Source organism: Pomacea canaliculata, linkage group LG3 (genome assembly GCF_003073045.1).
Source record: "Pomacea canaliculata isolate SZHN2017 linkage group LG3, ASM307304v1, whole genome shotgun sequence".
NCBI classification, from domain to species: domain Eukaryota; kingdom Metazoa; phylum Mollusca; class Gastropoda; order Architaenioglossa; family Ampullariidae; genus Pomacea; species Pomacea canaliculata.
Window position 1 is genome coordinate 1348082 of NC_037592.1, and position 21707 is coordinate 1369788.

Sequence of the window (21707 nt, forward strand, 5' to 3'; positions counted from 1 at the left end):
AATATGAAGAACGTAGATGTTTGTCTTTAACTCAGTGGATTGATTGACTATTAATTAATGATGGCTTGATGATTGACTGATTCTCCTTTGTCTTTCTTGTTCTCACGCTCCTTTCCCGACTGTCATACTGACGATTGCCATGATGTGACCCTGTGACCTGTGACCCTGCATGGTGTGGGCAGCTGGCGGCTGACCTGTGACGTCAGTGGGAGGCGAGCGTTGGCGCGCGCGCTATAAAGACGCGGAGTTGTCGGTGCTGCGGTCACTCTCAGTCCCGAGGAGGAGACAGCAGTCGAGCCTCACCCAGCAGACGACAGGTGCCACTGGCTGACTGGTCGCCACACGAGTCGTTTCTCCGGAGCGAGTCCCCAGGTCCGACTGACAAGTGAACAGCAAGTGAACAGCAAGTGAGCTTCTACTCTTGTACTCTTGTATCAGCTTCCTTTGTCTTTACTCTTGTCTTTACTTGCTTGTCCTTCTGTTTTATTTCTTTCTTTCTTCAGCCTGTTTCATTCTTCTTGTGAGCTCCGTGACCTGCGTACTCCACTTCTCACCTTGTGAAGTATTGAGCTTTCTTAATTCTTTACTATTGATTCCTTTGTCTTCCCTCCTTCTCTCTCTCCAGCTTCTAACTTTTAAAATGTAGTTTTTATATTTTGTGTGATACTTTCTGCCGACAGTCCACAAAATTTGTAAACCGAGATTTTTTCACTTTTTGAGATTTCCAAATTTGAAATAAATTGTGATGAAATGTTGATGAAATCAAATCAAATCAGACTTTATTGTCTGTCGAGGATACCCAAGACAGAAATTTTTCTTTGCTCACACGGCATACATACATACACATACATACACACTCACACAGACACACACACACAGGAGTAAAGTACATTGCCATGGTAGTTGGATCTCGGACCAGCGTGGATGTTCTCGTCAAAGTTCTTGACGGGGGATGTTGTGCCCCTCCTCCCATGTCGTAGTCTGTGTACTGATGGTGTTGTCACGTGCTGACACGACAGCGGCAACCGTCAGCTTCAAAGTGTGGGAAACAGTGTGTGGAGTGTGTCAGGCTGATATCTATATATACAGTATATGATATATATACACAGTATATGTTCTATTGAAATATGATGTTCACACACAGTCCGCACATGGTCTCGGCCTTATAGCCAGATTTTCCGCTTGTTACTAATTTCAACTCTTTTCAAAAGATCTCGTGAAGTAAAAAAAAAAAAAAAAAAAGAACTGAGCTTTACCTGAACAACATTTGTGCGAAAATTCAGATTTTGCTTCGTGCAGAGGACAGTTCTACCCGTATATGTGTGTGTGTGTCGCGAGCTCCATACCCCGTATTACAGCCCAGTGCTCCCAGAGTTTACTATCAACATTTCCCACGCCATATTTGTTCACATTGCCGCTTTAAAAATATTCTTAATATCTAGCAAATCGGCCTAAATGTTGTTACACAAGTTGAAAGAGGCTCCGTGAAGGATGATGTCAGGATGATGGGGTAGATGAGACCCGTTACAACTGAGCGCAGCTCATCACATCGTCGCCTTTAGACCGTTGGTAGTCCCGGTCAGCCCACACCACACATTTCCCACTGAATAATGTAAAGATGGGGACAACTGACTTCCAGCTCTATGTACTAGTGATGTACATACACATGGACACCTGTCTGTCTCTGTCTCCACTGAAGTACACAGGTGGATGCGGGGTGAGCTCAGGTCACTCGCTACAAGCGAAGAAGTAGGTCTGCCACTCTGCTCTGGCCATTCTGCCTTTATAAAATTGTAAAATAAAGCAAACTTTATTTGAAAAAATAAGTACTTAGACTGGGTAAGGTGATGACCAACAGGACATGAACTCAGCGATCACTGCTGTCAAATTTGGAGTAAAACATTTTGCGGACGATTGTTAACATTAAAAATTACAATAACAAGAGTGTGTTAGCAGCAAAACTTTAAAATGTTAAGGCTACAAGTAAAATCGTAAATTTTTTTGCTAAAGTAGCGACTAAAATAAAAAATGTTAATAATATCAATTAAAATACTTACACAAACCTCACAACTGACAGGTTGTATTGTTATTTTGATTAACATTTTCACTTATCGCGACTAGTGTTGTTACGACAAGAAATTTCTTTTAAAAATTGAATTATTCTACACATTAGTCGTCGCAATTACAACAACAGGGACTATTTATCTTCCCGAAACCAAGCTCAACGTTCTTTTCTGTACAGAAACATGCACATTACGAGGCACACACACACGCAGACACGCAGACACACAGACAGACACACAGCCGAGCCTAGGAAACTCTTTCACCCGGAGAAAACCACCGACCGTCAGTTAGTTCTGCGAAAAGTATGTCGGAGCCGAGATACGAACCCCCGCCTCCGAGGTCTCCCTGTCAGATGGCCGGCGCTTCACCCGCTGTCACCTCGGTGCCTCCCGTGAGCCGTTGATGCGAACCTAACAAGATTTGTGTCAACAAACACTTCAGTCAGTTTACTCAAGTCCTGTGACAAGTCCCTGCCTTAACTAGACACAGTCACAGGCTTTTAACTGCGGGGAAAGGTCAGAGAAGAGAGGTAACTGCGGGGAAAGGTCACACACGCGATGTAACGAGACGTAACGAGATGTAACGAGATGTAACGAGGTGTAATGACGGCCTTTGGACACATTACAGACACATTTGTAGCAGCACTAATGTCACAGATTGTAGCGAAACATGAACAAACTAGAATTGTAACACTTGTATAACTCATTACATTTATATTTGTAACAATAATTGGTTATTACGTTTATTTTTGAACATTACCTGATTGATTACTGGATTACAATAACGAATTGTTACAATACACAATGATTAGCAGGTCAGAGTTCACAGCCTGACACTCACAAACATCTTTCTCACACAATAACATCACACCTATGGCGGGAAATAAATGTTTTCCGTTGACATTTCGTAATTCCTTAGAAAATCATGGCGGGGACATGTCAACCTTTGAACACAGGTGTCTCTACAGGTGAGCACAGTGTCACGTGCGAGTGAGGTAGTGTCTGCGGCTGCGTGTTGGGTTCCAGCCTGATGGTCAGATGCACGGGGCCAGCAGATGAGCTGAGGCCAAGTATTTGTCCGTTTTTCCTTTTTTATGATGACGCGGGCGGCACACGTGCCTGTCCGTATGTCACGTGGTTTAGTCGGGTGGTCTCGGCGTTTCATCACTAGATAACTCCGCCCCACAAGCCTCAGGGACTGTTTGCTGTCCACACCGACCTCTCGGGCTCACATTTCTGGGCTGAAGATCTGTATGCTAAAACAAGTATTATTTAGCATTAGCTTCGACCTTTTTCAATCATCCACCCAGACAGAAGCGGCCAACATCTCGCAGCCTGCTGTCCACGTCGCCGTTAGTGACGTCATGTTTGCGCTTCTTGTCGAGAGCGCGTGACCAGCAGGTGACTGCCAGACATTAGCCGTCCAGCCAGCCTGCCAGCGGCACACCACTGTACCAGGCCCCGGATGTACAGGACGGAGACGGTCTTCTTGGCGATAGAGAACCAAACTCAGCTGAAAGACGCTCCTAAAGGCCCCGGATGTACAGGACAGATGTCTTCTTGGTCACAGACAACCAGAAACACTCTAAAGACATTTTCTGCTAGAATTCAACGAAACTTCGAAGATAAAAAATTATTGTTGGCCATTTTGTATTTTTTGCTATGGAGAATGGTAAGAACGTTGTATCAAACATCGATCGTATCATCAGACATCAGTGGAGCAGGTGTTACAGGACCTGAAACAGAAACCTGAAGGTTGATTGCATCGTCTGAAGGTCCTGCCCTTTGTTGTCCACACAAACACTTGTAGACCCCGTCTACTTGTAGGTATGTGGGTGTGGACTCTCCATCTTTGAGAGGCAGACAGATTTAGAGCCACAAGATGATTTCTAGAACGGCTTCTGGAGAAGAAGAAGAAATAAGCGGGTACAGCCTGTCGGGGGGAATAAGCGGGTACAACCAGTTGCCTAACAAGCATTTGATGTTTGTTTTCAAGTGATGCGCATGGTGTTGTGCTGGTACTGATGGTGTCTAGTCGCTGAAAGGCAAGAAGCAAGCGCCACCTTCAGGCAGCCACGTACATCAAGGTGCGACAACTCGCGCACTTGCTGCTGTCAGAGTCACATAGGCGGAAGTGGGCAGTGCGCATGTCTCTGGAGACCTCCATTCATCACACTCACGGCAGCCTGAGCCAGCATGCAATGGCGGCGATATCCACTGTGGGCTTTGCTGTCAGATGGGAGGTCAGGTAACCAGAGCTGCACTCTCCACACGATGTCCACCGTCTCGCCCGCCCAGCGCCATCTTGGCTGCCTACTGCTAGTCACGTGGTCTCACAGCTGACAGTCTTAGGGACACCACATCCATTTCTAAATTCTCTTCCATCTACAGTTCACAGAAACGAAGTTTGAACAGCGTTTGTTACTTGCACGACATTAATTGATATGAGAGAGAGAGAGAGGAACAAGAGAGAGAGACGAACAGACAAGTTGACGAGAACCGGGAGGCGCGGAAAGAGAGAGAGACAGAGACATTGTAATTCCAGTTTATTAAAAAATAAATTTCTCCTGTTGTTGTACTGTCGCACACGGTGTACACGGTGTTGTAGGTGAACACAGTGAACACAAGGAGCTGCTGAGGCTGGTGTTCACAGTGCATGACTACACCAACAACAGCTCGGCGACAAGCGGCGGCCGATGACCACCAAACCCTCAGAGCTGACGGAGCAGGAGGCAGGAAATAAAAACCTAATTCTTCCCATAAAAGCTGGTTAGGGGAGAGGTCACGACCCCTTCTGGACTAAGTGGACGTGACCGTACACGACAGGGTAATTGCGATTCATGAGGATGTGCGGGTTCTTACACCACACGGCGCATGCGCCAACGCCTGTGAGTGTAAGTGCATGTGTGTGTGACTGTGTGTGAGTGCGTGATAGTGCGTGTGTGAGTGTTTGTGTTTGTGAATGTGCTCGTGAATGTGTGTACCCATGTGTGTGTGCTCTCACTGCACTTTTTGCGCCTCAGGCGACTAACAGTTCTGACAGACTCTGAAGTTGGCAACAAAGAGGGAAAAAGTGAAGACCTGAGAGAGAGAGACAGAGAGCGGAGGGGGGCAATTTCCGTTGATGGAGGCGAGGAGAAGAAGCTGTTCACATTTTGCAAGAAGGGGAAATCACTGCCGCGGCAATTTCTGTCGCAGATTTAACCCCTGCCAAAGCCAGGGTGTAGTTTATCACCTGCCACTATCCCCGCTATGTCCCACCTACCACCCGGCTGCTCGTGACGAGTACAGGAAAGATATAAAGAAGATATAAAGAAGGCTTTGGTTTATCATTCTCTGTGGAGTGAGCTTCATTAAAATGTTTTACTGCAGCACGGGGCGGGGGAGTGCACAGAATATGCTGGTTACCATGGCCACCCTCTCCTCCTGCCGTTGTGAAGAAGCGAAGGTGCCACGGTGGCTTCTGTGAGGTGAGTGCATGATGCTTTGCTGACCTCAGTGTGGGGTCACCGGGGTCACGTGGTAGACCTGCAGTGGTCAAGCACTGTTATCCAGTGATGAAGATTTACATCGCCCGCTCACTTCTCCGTCGATAATAAGTGACAGCAGAGGGCAGCACCCAGTAGGCGCGCTCTACATTAGTAATCTCCCCTTACGTGGGTGATTTGTCTCCCTTGTATGTCGACTTTCAATCCACGCCGGTCTACTTCACTAATACTTTATTAATAAAGGAGAATTGGTTATCATCCAAGTGACTGTTATGTGTAGTATATTATCTCATCGTTATCAAGTACTGATAGTTGATGATGTTTCCTCTTCACCGTTTATCATGGTGTTGTGTAGCACTCTCGTGGTGTTGACGAGTCTGCCAAACATCAGTTGTTGTTTCTCGGAACAAGACACACAAAAGTAAAACCCACATTCATTGAATATCGAACTACTTTTACTATCACTCGCAGCTCCGCTACCACTCGTTAGTCTGCAATAACTAGCGAGATGATTTGTTTACTAGTGTTGGTGATGTTTATATCAGCTTCTCAAGGACCATAAACTGTCCTAACGAGGCAGATGGCGGTTAGAATAGTTACGTGGCGAAACCGACAAATACACAAACAACGATAAACAATACAGCAATTTGATAATCTTGTCAACAATGGCAATGTCTACCTGTTGCTACTGTGGTCAATTAAAACAAAGGTAATCAACATTAGCCTTAAGGTAACTGATGTCTCGCACGTGGCTCCCTCTGCTGCCATCGATAGTTGCCGCCCGTTGATGTCAAAGCTGTCAGAGGGCGCAGTTCAAACCCCGTAACGAACTCAGGTAGGGGGCGCACTTGTAGTTCAAGTCCAGTGATTGTGTGTTAATGACAAGCACTTTGTCAGGGCAAAGCCCGTAGTTGTCTCCCCCGTGTGAGGTGGTGACGGGGCAAACATCACGTGACCTGCCATGCCCTCTGTGACGACTGTGTGAGGTGCCCACAGGAATTAGTGGGCGAGTAGCTGTGTAGCCACCGAGATCCCTCCTGCATTAGGCAGGCAAGGGAGAGAACAAGGGCCGTACAGACGACTGCAGTGCTCGCCACAATCGACAAAGGGGCGCAACCCAATCGACATGAACTCTGCGCCTGAACTCCAGGCTGGCGGCGCACTTTTTCTTTCTCTCTCTCTTTTCTTAAAGGGGGGAGGGTGTCTTGGACCTGGATTGCTACAGGAAGTTGAGCAAAGGTTAGTCCCTAATGGCTTCTCTTCTTTCGAAAATGTTTGCACCGCTGTACACAGCACTGACCGCCATCTAGTGTCTGGCTGCCTGCACTTCTTGTGCTTTACCTTATTTTATTCTTTTTTAAGCCATTCCATGAATTTCAAAAGATTTATTTGTGCATCAGAAGGTCTTGAACCAAAGTCTTTTAGCAAGAGGTTATTTCCGAGTAATAACCGAGTAGGAGTAGGAGTGTAGGAATGGAGACAACCAGTTTCAAAAGCCTACAAAACGAGCTTTCGCCAACTGCCATTTGCACCCGTTTATTCTATTCAGCTGATCAGTCGACTGGCGCACTGACAAACTGGAATAGAAGACCAAACCTACTTGTGCATAAATATTTATATTGAGATTTGCGTGCGCAACACAATTTGAATAATGGGGGAGGCGGTGTCCATGAGTTGTGTCCTCTTTGTTGAAGTCTGGCTGGCTGTAGGGCGGCGGGTGCCGTCTGGACAGGGAGGTCGATGTCCCTCCCGACGAGAGACGTGCAGGACAGCAAGGACACGTTCATGATCGGGTGGGGCCCTTCACGTCACTTCACGTCACTCCACGTCACCAAGCACGTTGTTTCATGTGATGTGAACAGCACCTTGCTGCCCTCCATCTGGACGCTCAAATTACAGAAGGCAGGGGGCGCTCTATTAATTTTCGATATTTCTTTGGCCTTTCAAGTAGAGGTCAAGTCGGTGACTACAAAAATTTCCCAGAGACTGGAAATAAAGAATAAAGACAGGAAAGCGCGTGGAAAAAAAAAAAAAGTAAACGAAAAGTGGAGGAAGAAGGCGATGTGAAGGGGCAGCTTTGGCAATCAAACATGCGAGAGAAATAAAGAAAATCGAATACAATGAGGATTTATTTCTCATGATTACATTTTGTTCTACTGTAAGCACATAACTTTCTCTACTCGTGAGGGAAAAAGAAGAAAGACCAGAAGAAAAAGAAACAGGAACAGGGTTGACAAAAATTTGAATAAGAAATGTTGTTGCTGATGATGGCGATGACGAGTTGGAGGATAGTGGACAAAAGCTTAAAAAAAAAAAAGGAAAGCCTCAGTGAAACTACATTTGATCTTCCGGCCTTATCCAAATATTTCTTTTGTTTCCATGGTAACCTAACATGTTTTATTCGATTTCTGACCTCACACCTTCTGAGTTACAGACATCACTAATGGCATGACATTTTTAAGTTTTAACCTGTTAGCTGTCGGAGGGAGAATGAGGGACCATGATCTGCATGGCAAGTGGCAGCCATGACATCCCCTCGACCAGTAACACTAATAACAGTAATTTGTTGTTTTGAAGACGAAAATTTGCACAAAATTGTTTCAAAAACGAAGTATTAACTTTGCTGTTATCACAGTTTACATGCCTGTAATCTTTGACAAAAAATTCCTTAAGCTGTTCCTAAAGAACCCTGTTAGAAATAGTTCTCCTCTCCGGGGTCACCGAATAAGATGACAGCTGTGAGGGAAGTGCTAGCGAGCTGTGAGATACATGAAGTGTACATTGAGATGATGTTTGTTGAGTTATATTATTGAGTTTGTTTGTTGAGATATATTATTGAGTTTGTTTATTGAGATAGATTATTGACGATGTTTGCTGAGATAGATTATTGAGTTTGTTTGTTGAGATAGATTATTGAGGATGTTTGCTGAGATTATTTTGTAACACTCACGCAGACGAGCGATGTTAATATAATGAAGAGTTTGGTCGACTATCAAGGATGGAATGTAATGATCCAACAATCATAAATGTCTAACACAAATAATCTTTCTTCAAGTCATAGAATTAAAAACCGAAAACATGAAACTGAAAAAAATCCCATCTTTGTCAGCTGTCGCCACATCTGTTGAAAGCCGATCTTTTCTTTTAAAACAAAAATGTCCGCCGGTGAACCAGAGAAGTCTGAAGTTTTTGAGGCGAGGATGGCAGTGAGTACTATTAGTGGTCTCGGTCTGTAATTACACTGCAGTAGCCTCGCCTCAGTCAATATGCTGCAGTTACCTTGGCAAGGCCCTTAACTCTGTAGCAGGGGACGCCACTCGTGCCAGGGCTCACCGGAAGCGCAGAAGCTGAGCTCGGTCTGTTTTTTGGTCGATGACGATGGGCGGTGGTGTGGCAGATGACTGCACCGAGTCTGCACGATTCTCTGATTGTGACTCAAGCAACAGACAATGGCGAGGTCTTCAAGTCTGGACACACCAGGTCTCTGGATGCACCCTGCCCTCCACTAATCTTACATTTCAACAAAACAAAGTATCTTTGACTCAATGTCTGTCTGAGTTTAAGACATACGTGTATCACACGCAGTGGCTATGTATTTGGAGGGTACAAGAATTTCCTGCTGAAAGTTCATGACATCATCTCTTCTAAAACGAGGGCCAAGTTGTCTTGTAACCAAACGAAAGGTTAGCAAATCTCAAAGTGTTCTCACCTAGCAACTCCTGAGATTAGAAAGCATCAGAGCAAAGTTGGTGGCTTTGTGTGAGGCGAGCCGTGCGTCAGCCGTGGAGCCTGGGTTGGTGGTGATAATGGCGAGGATCACTCCGGGTGGCGGTCTGTCCTCGCGTGGAAGGCGGGCTTTCGTCGCCAGCAAAACAAGCGGCGCTCCGAGCTCTGGCTTCTGCCAAACACGCGCTCAATACCCCGTTAACCCTTTATTTCCTAGACCTACAATGACTGCCTGGTCTGGGAACCCGCCTTTAACTTGCTCAGTTTACTCAGACTGTCTGTCAAGTTCCTAAGACTGTTTGTACAGAGTATCTTGAACCTCATGCAGGCCAAAAAATAAAAAACAAGTCGGAGGGAGCTCAATAAAAACATTTTTTTAACGGAGACACTCGAGCTTTGTGAACATTAAAATCTTTGAACGTCCACAAGAACTCTGAAACTTCACAGCACACCCAACACACGAGTCACACGTGAGAAAAGTGTGAAATGTCTGTTGTTGCAGCAGCCACGGCCATGGAAAAACAGATCCTCATAGTTATCGCCACCTGCCTCGCCGGCATCCTCTTCCTCACCTCGTCACAAGCAAGTCCTGTTCCAGACGCTGTCAGGTAAGAACATCTACCTCCCTGTCCTTTTCTGTCCATCTCTCTATTGCTGAGGTTAACATCTATGTCTAGTGAGTATAATATTAATGTTGAGTGAGTTTAACATCTATGTCTAGTAAGTATAACATTAATGTTTAGTGAGTATAACATATGTCTAGTGAGCATAATATTAATGTTTAGTGAATATAACCACATATGTCTTGCACACTACAAAGCTACCCGTTAGCTGCCTGTTGCCTAGGTAACCGAGTTAGGGCGTTGGAGCATTTAAACAACTGTGTCGACATCTTTTATTTAAAAATATTTCGCGAGATGGTTCAGTCGCCCTGTTCTCAACCGTCTGACACCTTATAGACAGACGGTCCAGTGAATGGTTGGTTCGGTCTGTTGCTACAGTCACTACACATGCTGCTGTAGATGCTGTAGATGCTGTAGATGCTGTAGAAACATATTTTCAATAAACTGAAAACACAACAGGCCATAAGCTGTAAAGGGCGAGGGCTAAATGGAAAAAAGCATTTTCTTGCTTATTTGACCTCTCGTAAATAAAGAATTGTCATTTTCTACCTCCATCAACACGAGAGTTGCCATCGTCTGCTCTTCTACTGGAATTTTGGTAGTTAAACCGGAAGTGAATTTATGTTTGAAGATCGTTCTAGAAATTGATGCGGGGAAAATTGTCTGCAAGAATCCAGAGATGTATGTCAGTGCCTACCACCTTCCTCCTTTCCTCCTTTCCTCCAGCACCCTCCCGCCTTCCTACCTATTAGCGACTGAAGCCAGTGATTTGCGACCCAACCTTTACCTTTGCTATAAATAGTCTGCTACCCGACTCGTGCCTTGGGAAAACAAGAGTTGTCTCTTTAATTCTGAGGGCGAGGAAGTAGGTATTAGTCTAGAGGGCAGGAGGGGAGAGCACCGGATGTTTTCAGTTGCGCCTCTCTTCAGACGCTGGAAGGGCAGAGAACTTTGCTAAATGATGCGCTGAATCGAAGACGACCAAGCAGAAGGAAAACACGTTACTTCCCCTGACCTGCTCGTGCCTTTCCATGTCAGGTTTTTCTTCCATCCCCCGCCTGACCCTTTAAAAATAGCCGCCATGATCCCCCCTTAAAGGGCTGGCCACGTGCAATGACGGACTGAGCGTAGTTGAGGGCAAGAAACTTGGCCACGAAATAACTGTGAATGAACAGGTGGGGTGATGACGTCACGTGCGGCGCAATGGTGACGTCATTACAGTACGTCACACACTCACCAGTTCGTGGTTCACCCAACACCGGAACCATATACTAACTACCCTACAAAGTAAATATCAGTTCATCTGTCCAACTGCTACCTTGAAAAAAACAACTAAAGGACGGACTGCGCATGCGTGCTAAAAGGTGGTGGGAAAGTTAGAGTCACCCCGCGTCCATATTCTTGAAAATTCCTCCCAGCTGTCATTCCTGCTTGTTCCTCATTACCTTCTGCCACTCCCTTCTTTCTGTCACTTGTCTTCTAAAATCAATTCCCTGTCGCCTGCTGACGTTCGACACACCACCTCCTACCCCCTCCCTGTTCTTGTCGCCAAACTTCTCTCGTCAAGCCGGAAACATCAAACTTCTCACGTGTAACTGAAGATAGCAGTCAAAGACCTTCGTTTCCGCGATAGTACCCCACCTTGCCCCCGACCTTTAACCTGATTCCATGCCAGTCCGCTGTGACCTGTGACCTGTGACCTGAGTCAGCTGATCTGCAGTTCCAGGCACAAACGACAGTCGGCGGATGTCAAAACTGCTGAGTACCTGGCGTGGATCGCACTGGGAGGTCGGGTGCCATCCCAAGGCTGTGTTGACGTAGCCTGCGGGGTAGTCGATGTGTACACCAGGTACTTTTCTCAGATGACCCGGCATGACCTCTGACCCCTCTTCCTGTCTTGTCGCTTTCCTGAGCATGAGCACGCCAGTGGTTTATTTTGGTTGTGCAAAGATCAAAGATCGAACTCACAGCTACAGTTGTACAGTTGTGCAAGTGTGTCAGGGTAGGTTACAGCATGGTGTGTGTCACGTGTCTCTTGACCTCAGTTTGTGTGCGAACGTCACTGGGGAGACGAATTGCTGGTTTCGTTGCTGTTTGTGGACTGCAATGTTTTGCTGAAGTGAAACTGTTTTCTCAATGTTGTGTGTTTTCTTCTATTATCGTGATTGTCGTTGTAATGTGCATTGAAAAGCGTCGTCCATACGCTGTGTGACGTCATGCAGTCCCTGTGTGCGCATGCGCATACAACGTCCCATCGTGAATGCTCCCCACGTTGTGTGTGCATGAAGAATGCGAACTTCATCCACCTTTTCTAATGTGAAATGATTTTTTCCTTAAAATTAACTTTATCGTCTAAATATTTCTGGATGTGTTTTACTTTCCTTGTCTTACTTTCAGTTCTTGCGAAACATTTCAAGCCTCACATTGATAATTTCAGTCAGCAAACTTTTTCTCAAGCATGTCCAGATACGTCACTCCAGTGCATGAACCTATATTTTGTAAATAGGATCGTAAAATATTTGTGGCGCTGTACTCACACACACCAACCAACGTGTAGACAGCAAACAGTCCTGTCGTCGTACAAAGACTCACACGGAGGTTCTGGAGACAAGGTCACGATCAAGAAAGTAAATATTCTCGCCCTCGGTGACACAATGTAGTGTGGCCAGCATCGCCAGGCTCCACCCAATGTCCAGCCAGTCATCATTCCACTGGATGATCAAGGATGCGTTTGTCGTCTCAGCTCGCCACCCTGTCTTACGACCTTTAAGTTGGATCCTCTGTCGCCCTCGGATGTCTGCCGAGTGTTACATGGGAAAACATGCGACGGGACCCCGAGAGAGAGAGAGAGAGAGACAGCCACACAGACCTAAGATTGTCTGTCTGGGCGACCTGGCCAGTGTGGCCGTCTGTCCGTCTACCCGAGTGGTCTGTGAATATTCGCTGTATGTGTTGCTTGCCTTTAACAATGATTTCTTTCACAGAGTCCGTAGATCCTCGTCTGACCAGAGGATAGCGGAGTTGCAGGCCTTGTTGGCGTTGACCGGAAATGGAGGGCGGGTGGCTCATGGACAGTTTGACCCTCTCAGAATGTAGGTAACAACGATAACTGTGCTATCATCCATGTCGTCGAGTTGCGTCCCTTCCCTCGCCGGCCGGGAAACGCCATCAGCAACCTTTCTGATGACGTCAGTCCAGTGCGTCATGTGTCCATGTGACGTCACATTGGAACGTTGTCTGTCGTTGACGTCACTTTGGTAGGCCGAGCAGTCATGCACGTCACTCGTGGTCGTCTCTGTGACGCCGTCTTTCGTACGTTCCAACAGCATGCAGAGTGGCTTTGTGCCTCATTCTGTGTTTATATGTGTTGTGTGTGTGTTTGCGCGTGTGTTTGCCTGTGTGTTGTGTGTGTGTGTTTGTGTGTGTGTGTTTGCCTGTGTGTTGTGTGTGTGTGTTTGTGTGTGTGTGTTTGTGTGTTGTGTGTGTGTGTTTGCCTGTGTGTGTGCGTTTGCGTGTGTGTGCGTGTGTGTGTGTGTGTTTGTTGTGTGTGTGTGTGTGTGTGTTTGTGTGTGTGTGTGTGTGTTGCCTGTGTGTGTGCGTTTGCGTGTGTGTGTGTGTACGTTTGTGCGTGTGTGTGCGTGCGTTTGCGTTTGTGTGTGTGCATTTGCGTGTGCGTGTGCGTTTGCGCGTGTGTGTTTGCATGTGTGTGTGCGTTTGCGCGCGCGCGTGTGTGTGTGTGTGTGCCCGCGCGCTCTAAACTACTAGTGTGTGTGTGTCAACCTGCTCGCTTATAACTGTGCTCTGCATGAGTGCTCCACTAACTGCTGTTGGCTGTGTTTACGTGATGTGAACGTATTGACAGCTCACACTTTGTTTGTTTGTTCATTAATTAGTCTGTTGATTATCAAACATAACATGGATGCTGTCTGTCTGCTTCCAGTTTTGTTCATTTGCATTTGTTACATGTTTTTTCTCTGTCTACACTGTAACAGTGGAATGATCTTATTGTTTATTATTACATTACAAGCTACAAACATTTGGCACCAGCGTGGACATACAACCTACAGGTAATCTACAGTGTAATCTACGGGTAATCTAAAGGTAATATGCAAGTCTCGGGATTTTTGTCGTGTGACAACAAGCTTAGAATTGTTGTCCAGCTGTGGCGTCACACTCAGCTGTACGTCACAGCTGCTGTCACGTGCCACGTTTAGAAAGACAAACAATGTCACGATGTCTGTCGTCCATGTAGTGATTGTCACGATGTCTGTCGAGCGTTCCGGGCAGTGGGTACACATACCACGACCTCACACATCAGTCAGCGAATGCTGTTGAAGTTTTCGTCGTAGGAGCACGGTGCCAGGCATAGTTGTCTTGATACTTGTTTTTCTTGTCGTTGTTTGTTGATGACTGTGGTAAGAGTTGGAAGTCGCCCACTGTGACTAGATATTTAGTAAGCGAGCTGTGACTAGGAAAGCCTCCCATAATGTCGTTGGTTGTAACGTTGGTGTACTCATCGCTGCAGCGGCAAGAAGAAGCGGGACTTCACAGACGAACAACGGTACCAACTGCTCCGCTCACTCGTGGAGAGGGCCGCCCTGGAGAACGCCGCCAACCTCCCCAACTGGTGAGACCTGCACTCAGCATGACAGGGATGTGTCAGGACATCCACACACACACATAGACACTCTGTACACACACATAGACACACAGACACACACTGTACACACACACACACACACACACTCTGCATACACACACAGACACACTCTGTACACACATGTATGTGTCTACTTAGTGACTGGATAACACATTGTCAGTCTGTACATTCAAGGGAGCGCACTGCCATGTTGATATCCCTGGCACTGACATGACTTACTTCCCTTCACCATCACAACCTCATTTACTTTCTGTACTTGTCTGTGTACAAATCTCGTGTATAGTTCTACAGTATCAAAGACACAAAATACATTTGTGTCACATTTATTCTTTGTTTTCTTTATTTCAACTGGTTCAGTCATGCGACTAACCCATCGCATGCTTTCAGCTGACCCCGCAATGACTCCGCCTAAAACATTCATACCTCCTTTATCTCTTCATACCTTCATCCATTGCTGTACATTCTATCTCTATCTTTATGTTGTTCAGTGTGCCTGTATGAACCTCACTGTTATCTTTCACTTATCATTACTGGTCTGCACAGAGGGTGATCTATCTTGGTCGTGATGCCGCGTGTTATGAGTTATTATTATTAAACTTTGTATAAGAAAAAGTCACGTGCTGCACATGGCTCAGAAAATGTAACTGTCAATCTCTTTTGACGGAGTTACTAGGCTCTTGTGATCAAAGCTTCTTTGACAATCATACCCAGTCTTTTGGGAGAGTGGGGAGGGGATGGTAGCAGATGAAGCGCAATGTTAATACATGATTAGTCATTATCTAATATACAACTAACACTTTATCAAATTATGCAACAAACTCATAATAATTACACGCGCGACTATGATCGATGCACACACACACCGAAGGACAGAGAAACACGTGCACATGTTACGGACACGAGGCTGTGGCATGCACTAGGCGCACCTCCCAGACTGGGAAAAGGTCGTGGGTGCTGCTGACCTTATCACCTGACGCCGACTGCGGAAATGAAGTGTCCTGGCTGTGGCTGTCGTCAGAGTGTAAAACACCTTCACAGCGAGTGCTGTCACCTGTTTCAGCAGTTCGACTCACACGCCAGGTAACCCCACCTAACACGTGGTCACGTGACACCCATGGGGTGTAAAGGGGTCAGACTGCCCCAGGGTCGTCTTCTCATGTTGGCGCCAAAACATTCTTGTCACAAGTCTCCGTGAAACGGTTGCCTTGCCAACAGGTTTCCATTTTCACTTGGGGGCTAAACTAACCTGTGTTTAGGAAACCCGTAAACGCATTTTGTCAATCTTCTGTTGCAGATCGTGCATCTCCTGTTGTTACCACCACCGGTGAATCGGTCCTCGTCAAACGTTTCAGCATCAACATCGCCCCTCCAGCCCTTGGCTCCCTCCCCACCTGTGCTGCATGGACTCACCCACCCCATCGTACAATGCCAGAGTGATGTGCTCTTGTCTGTGTCTGCTGTCAGCGGCCACTGCCTGGACCACCCGACCGCCAAGTCAGGTCCCCGCAGGACTGACGACAACAACGATGACTGTCTACATCAGTGACGACACTAGCAGAGGACAGTCTGGTGTCCCAACACCTGGCCTCACACAATCACTTGCTGTGAAGGGAGGACGAAGGCTGTTTGATTAATAAAATCTTCCACACTGTCATCGCAAGACTCAGCTTCATTGGCATGAATGTGTGGTACAGAGCTGAGTGTCTTGTGATCGATTCTTGTGTTGGGCTTTGTTTATCTATTTGTTTGTTTGCTTTGCTTACTGCACCAGTGTGTGTGGTTAGTTGAAACTCGGATGACAACCTCTCTAAACATTTCTAAATGACGAAAGTTTTGAAAACAATCATGTTTCATTCGTACCGGAAAGTTCAGCTGCAACCAGAATTCCTATCTTCCCCTCCAGTCATCACTGCCCGTAGCTTTCCAAGTCCTTCACTTGCTCCCTCACTTTGTGAACTGATGATGTTGTACATTGGTCAGTGTGCAGACCTACACTTTGGCAACAGGCAAGGGAGGGGGAGGGGGAGGTACTTGTTGGGAAAAGATACAATGGCACCTGTGCATCCTAAACCAAAAAGACCGGCAACGAAGGTTACAAAGGGTATCTGAGTACAAAGACTGAACCGTCCATCCGTCCAGACTTTTTCACACCACACTATCATCATCTGCAACTCCTACTACCACCATAGCTTCTACCAATGACAGTGAAAACTTCAAGTGTCGGCATAATCAGACCGTGTCTGGGCCCCTCATCAGTTCCTGCTACGAATAGTGATAATCACTACACACTATTAATTAATGCAAATTATTAGTAAAGTAATTAGTAGTATTGCGGCAGAATGATGTACGACCAGAAACAGTCTTCAAAAACGTCGGATCCGCGCGGGCCGTATGTTGCCCACCCCTGAGTTAAAAGCTACACCAGTCAGTCAGGTACACTTCGCTGATTGCTGAGCAGGTAGGTGCGTGTGGTAGCGAGGGCAAGTCGTTGCCCTGGGCAACATGGGGAACTGCAGGACCCACAATATCCTCCTCTAGAGGTTAGACCCTCACTTTGCCCCGGGCAGATGACTTACTCGCTAACTACTGCCCCAGGGACTCACTAACACCAGAGGGTGTGACCAACAGTCACCACAGGTGAGACAACACCTGGACTTGTCAATACACATCCACAGATAGACTCACGGCGTAGTGTGACGGATAACAGAAGGTAAACCTCGTTGTTTTATTCCACAGATAATAACAGCGATAAACTTGACATAATCTGAGTGTGACTGCTGACTACAGTGACAAACTTCAAGGCTTTGATTAAACAACAAATAAACAACTTCCAAAAGTCTACCTACACAGACTTGACAACAACTTTGTAGAACTCACGTAGACACAGTGTACAGAGGACAGGTGACAACACCCAGGTGTCAATGTTACGATCTGTGTGTGTGTTGATGAAGACAAAGATCAACACTCTGTGCCACTGCCATGTCTGGTGTCAGTGTCAGTGTCAGTGTCAGCACAGTCGACTGAAGAAGTTGAAGAAAGAGAATAACATTTGTAACAAGTGCGACGACCTTTGGCAGGTTGGTAACGAAACCACTCGGGGGCTGATCGCCAACAAAAACTTGCCGTGGGGGTGAGAGGGGAAAAACAAACATAAGACGATATCCCTCCCTCCCCACCCTCTCTCACCCTCCCTTCCCCTCCCCAACAGTCCTGGGCTGACGTGTGTTTGTGAGCACTGTATCTTGCTAACACTGTGTTGTGATGATTTGAAAGTTAAAGTAGTCGACAGCTAGACACCAGTGTTGACCTCACCTTTGACACGTTGACCCCAACACATAACAACGATATTCTAAAGAACACAATTACTCGGTCCAAGGGAGTTTAATGACACATAGCAATGAGACTGTGGTACAGGTACCGGCCTGGCAGGCTGTAGATGTTTGCACCGTTGTGTACACAAACTTTTAGTCAAAGCCGCCGCCAGCTGGAGTAACCCTGGGTGAGATCAGCCTTGCGGATATCCTTCACACGTTGGCATCAACAGCAGAGTCTCGCACTGACCTCATCAAAGGTCGTGACAGCAGCCAGCATATCAGACCGTCAAGTACACAGTGCTGTGCGTGTGTTCGTGCGTGTGTACGTGTGTGGACAACGGGGTCGGGGTGTGAGTCAGCACAGAGCAACAGAGGTGTTAGCAAGTTCTGGAAGTAGACGACTTTCCACAAGACTGCCAGGTTCCAGCCTGCTCGCACCCTGCGCGACGGGTGTTTGACCCCAGCCTCGTCTCTGACCCCACTGCGAGATCAGTGACGCGAACGTCAGCACGCACCTACGCACTGGGGGTCTGTCTGACGTCACGAGACCGTAACATAGCCAAGCGCGCGCTGACCCACCTCGTCACGAGCGCTCAGGCTTGTGGGTCGGTCGTCCCCCACCACAAACTGCAGCGACTACCTCCGGTGATATCGCAGCAATAGTTTTACACCTAGACGGTGCCTGGAGGTAAGTGAGACACCTACACATGCCATCGTTGACAGGTGTGCGACTGCAGTGGCACCCGTGGGGTGTGGTCAGCACCAGGTGCTCTGGTCTAGAGAGCGTATAGCCACTAGCCGTATAGCCGCATAGCCACATAGTCATGCTTACGTGAAGCCGTCTGCCGAGAAGGGAAGCTGTACTCGAGATGCAGGCCGATACACTTGTGTCTTTTAGAAAAAATAAAACAGAAACAACTTCATCTTCATCTCTCCGCTTTGCCTTCCACTTTCAGGAGAGATAGCCAAGCCTGCATCACTTCACAGAGGTGAGCACTGTTCACTGGGAAACACTCCAATATTCTTGTGAGGCCAACAATCACCGCAAGAGCAATGGCCGCTCGTCCAAACTCCAACACCAGCGAATCGACTTCCGCATCCAGCGGGGTAAACGAGGTCAGCGGGACCGGCTCCAGCAGGCAGTGGATGTCGTGTGGCGGCCCCATCCTCTTCACAGGTACGTGGGACGTAGAAGTGACGTATTTCACAGGTGATTGGAAGTACTTAGTTTGTAATACTTTGTACAATAGTTTGTATGATTTTTCGGGGAAGGTACCCTAGACACAGTGAACCCCTTAGATTCATCCTACGGTAAAGAGGCTACGAGACTACATTGGAGTGTAGCACAGAATGAGAACGCATTTTCCAGAGACCTTTCGCGGTCGTTAGTCTCGTGGACAGCTTCACATGAGGGTGGTGCCCATCTCTGACTTCCCCAACACCCAAGGCCGTCAGGTACCCATTCCCGCCAGGTGAGTCTACTGGGGTATCGATCACCAGTCCTCAGCTCACTAGCCCACCCTGTTTCCCTCACAGAAAGTAGAGACAGACAGGTGTAAGTGTGGTGACACATTTCGTAATTAGTACAGGAGGCGGTAAGTAGAGTAAGACTTTGAAAACTGCATGAGCCAGTGTGTGGAGGCGGGTAGCTTGTATGATTGAGGGACGCTGAGCTGTCAGTTCGAGTCCTGTTTGTGACCTGTTCACTGTGTGCCACCAGGTCCGGGTGGCCTGAGGGACTACCGAGCTCAGGTCTCCGCCGACAACCAGTCTGTGGGCATCGGCAGCCGGTCAGGGGAGGCCACCAGTGACCTGGCCTACCTCAGTCGCCAGCCACCCGGCTATTCCTTCCCCTTGGCAAAGCACGGGCGTGTGGGGGAGATCGGGTGGCCCGTGGAAACCTTCAAGACTGTCAAAGGCTTTCAAAATTAACCAGCTTCTGAAAACATTTTATGCTGTTACTTTTATTGTAACACACACACACACACCTACCCACCCACTATTCCACACACTCAGAGACTTACACACACAAGACGTAAACACACACACACTCACACACTCCTTCACACGCTCACATAAAAGATTACACAAAATGTGGGATGTTGCCGGCCTGTGGCCACTGGATGCTGACTGTCGCCTGTTGCTGTGTGATTTGACCACAACTAGTATCCCAGGACTGATGGCAGACGATTTTGTACAGTTAACTGCTAAAACGAGGCTAGAGACGACATAGCTTCCGGTTTAGTCACAGTCTTTGTTACGGCTCGCCGAGACTAACAGCGGAGAACACCAGAGACTAAGTGTTGGTCTCGGCAGACAGACAGCAGTCCACCTGTACACACCTGTTGACGATGTGACACATGGCGTCTGCTGGCTTCCACTGTGGCCAGTGATATTTATAGCTGAACAACAGAGGGTGGTGTTCAGTGCTCTTGACGAGCTTTGGCTTCTGAAAAGACATTGTATTCTAATACTTTGAGACACACACACACACACCACACACAAACACACACACAGACCACACACATAGACCACACACACATATACTCACACACAGACCACACACACACACAGACCACACACACATATACACACACACACACAGACCACACACACACACTAATGCCGAAGCAGTATTTTGATGGAACAAACGAAGTATTTTATTTAACTGTTTGCCTTTCTGTGCTCTTGTTGCTATAAAGAATTTTAATGAGAACTATAGTTTTTAATTAAATATTTGCTAGTGTGTTCGTGTGCTTGTGAGTGCATATGTGGCTTTGTAAGTGTGTTTGTATCTGTGAATACATTTTTGAGTATGTGTGTGTGTGTCTCTGTTCTTAATTATTCTCATCTAATGATGATGGTGGCTGTTGTCAGAACACTTTTCCCTGTCGTCTCTTTCCTTCTTTACATTATCTCTTCGTTCTGTCTTTCTGTTCTCTCTCTTACTCTGTGTGTGAGTGCTTGCGTGCGTGCGTGTGTGTTTGTGCGTGCATGCGTGTGTGTGCACGCGCCTGTTTATACTGCGCGGTGGTGACTGGGTAAAACTGAGTGAACGGCGGAGACTCTGCAGAAACAAAGAACGATGACACACACACACACCTTGCCAGGAAAGAATTAAAATGTTGTGTGGTGATTTGGCTACTTAAAGTAGTTCCCGACAAGTTATTCTGGGTTCGCAAAGATCAGGAGTCGGCGCAATCATGACACAGGAAATGTCAAAGGTCACAGGCACAGACTAACCCTGACCTTTACACAAGCACGTGACCTCAGCACAGACACGTGACCTTTAAGGCAAGGTGTTTATCGTCGCGCCACCAAGGTGCGCACCAGCCCGTGAAGATCAGGGGCGATAATTAGCGCCGCCACCACACTCAGCGCCAAGATGGCGGCCAGGCCGCTGACGACACACGACGGACGCCAGTCCTGGGCGGAGGTCAGACGTCGGATGGTGGCCGACAGGTTGCGATGGTCGAGCAGCAGCTCCTGTTTGATGGCCTCGGTCTTGTAGTCCAGCGGCACGGTCAGCACGGCCTGCAGGAGGACACACTGACAGCGGGTCTCCGGGGCCGCCTGCTGTCCTCCTCCTGTCGCCACCTCCGACACAGAGTTGCTGGTCGTGGACAGGCTTGAAGATGGCGCAGCAAGCGTACCTGATGATGTGTCAACGACGTTTTGTGATGTAGATGACGGGCGTCCATTTCCGTCGTCTACTGTTGCAGATGCCAGGCGCAGAGGTGGCGTGGCGGCAAGCCAAGAGGTCATTGGGTCATGAGAGTCTTTCTTGAGAGAGTTCGTCAGAAAATCGCCATTGAGCGATGCTTCAGTAGCTG

General features: G+C 47.3%; 3 protein-coding genes across 10 annotated transcripts; 2 read left to right on the forward strand and 1 right to left on the reverse strand.

The window, feature by feature from the left end:
- Positions 1–244: 244 nt before the first annotated feature.
- On the forward strand, positions 245–16214 carry LOC112560658. 8 transcript variants are annotated; one of them, XM_025232656.1, is made up of 6 exons: positions 245–396; positions 9780–9885; positions 11621–11749; positions 12885–12992; positions 14426–14527; positions 15855–16214. In XM_025232656.1, coding segments are annotated over exons 2-6 (435 nt in total). In that variant the 5' UTR covers positions 245–396; positions 9780–9790; the 3' UTR covers positions 15856–16214. The 8 variants fall into 8 exon arrangements, with proteins under 8 accessions (XP_025088441.1, XP_025088442.1, XP_025088445.1 ...); XM_025232657.1 differs by having other exon boundaries at positions 247–407; positions 9783–9885; XM_025232655.1 differs by having other exon boundaries at positions 248–407.
- A 2462-nt stretch (positions 16215–18676) lies between these two features.
- Positions 18677–20576, forward strand: LOC112560640. Its single transcript, XM_025232599.1, has 2 exons — positions 18677–19051; positions 19595–20576. The coding sequence occupies exons 1-2, from the start codon at positions 18928–18930 to the stop codon at positions 19804–19806; spliced, it is 336 nt and encodes a 111-aa protein (XP_025088384.1). The 5' UTR covers positions 18677–18927; the 3' UTR covers positions 19807–20576.
- On the reverse strand, positions 20511–21657 carry LOC112560639. Its single transcript, XM_025232598.1, has one exon. It carries the CDS (start codon positions 21637–21639, stop codon positions 21178–21180), a length of 462 nt encoding a protein of 153 aa, XP_025088383.1. The 5' UTR covers positions 21640–21657; the 3' UTR covers positions 20511–21177.
- Positions 21658–21707: the final 50 nt, after the last annotated feature.

Bases quoted from the DNA above. Each gene is read 5' to 3' on its own strand.
- LOC112560658 (XM_025232656.1), top strand. From the start codon at position 9,791: ATGGAAAAACAGATCCTCATAGTTATCGCCACCTGCCTCGCCGGCATC. The intron at 9,886-11,620 runs GTAAGAACATCT...GCTGATCTGCAG, and splicing joins CCTGTTCCAGACGCTGTCAG to TTCCAGGCACAAACGACAGT. The intron at 11,750-12,884 runs GTACTTTTCTCA...TTTCTTTCACAG, and splicing joins GTAGTCGATGTGTACACCAG to AGTCCGTAGATCCTCGTCTG.
- LOC112560640 (XM_025232599.1), top strand. From the start codon at position 18,928: ATGGCCGCTCGTCCAAACTCCAACACCAGCGAATCGACTTCCGCATCC. The intron at 19,052-19,594 runs GTACGTGGGACG...GTGTGCCACCAG, and splicing joins CGGCCCCATCCTCTTCACAG to GTCCGGGTGGCCTGAGGGAC.
- LOC112560639 (XM_025232598.1), bottom strand. From the start codon at position 21,639: ATGACCTCTTGGCTTGCCGCCACGCCACCTCTGCGCCTGGCATCTGCA.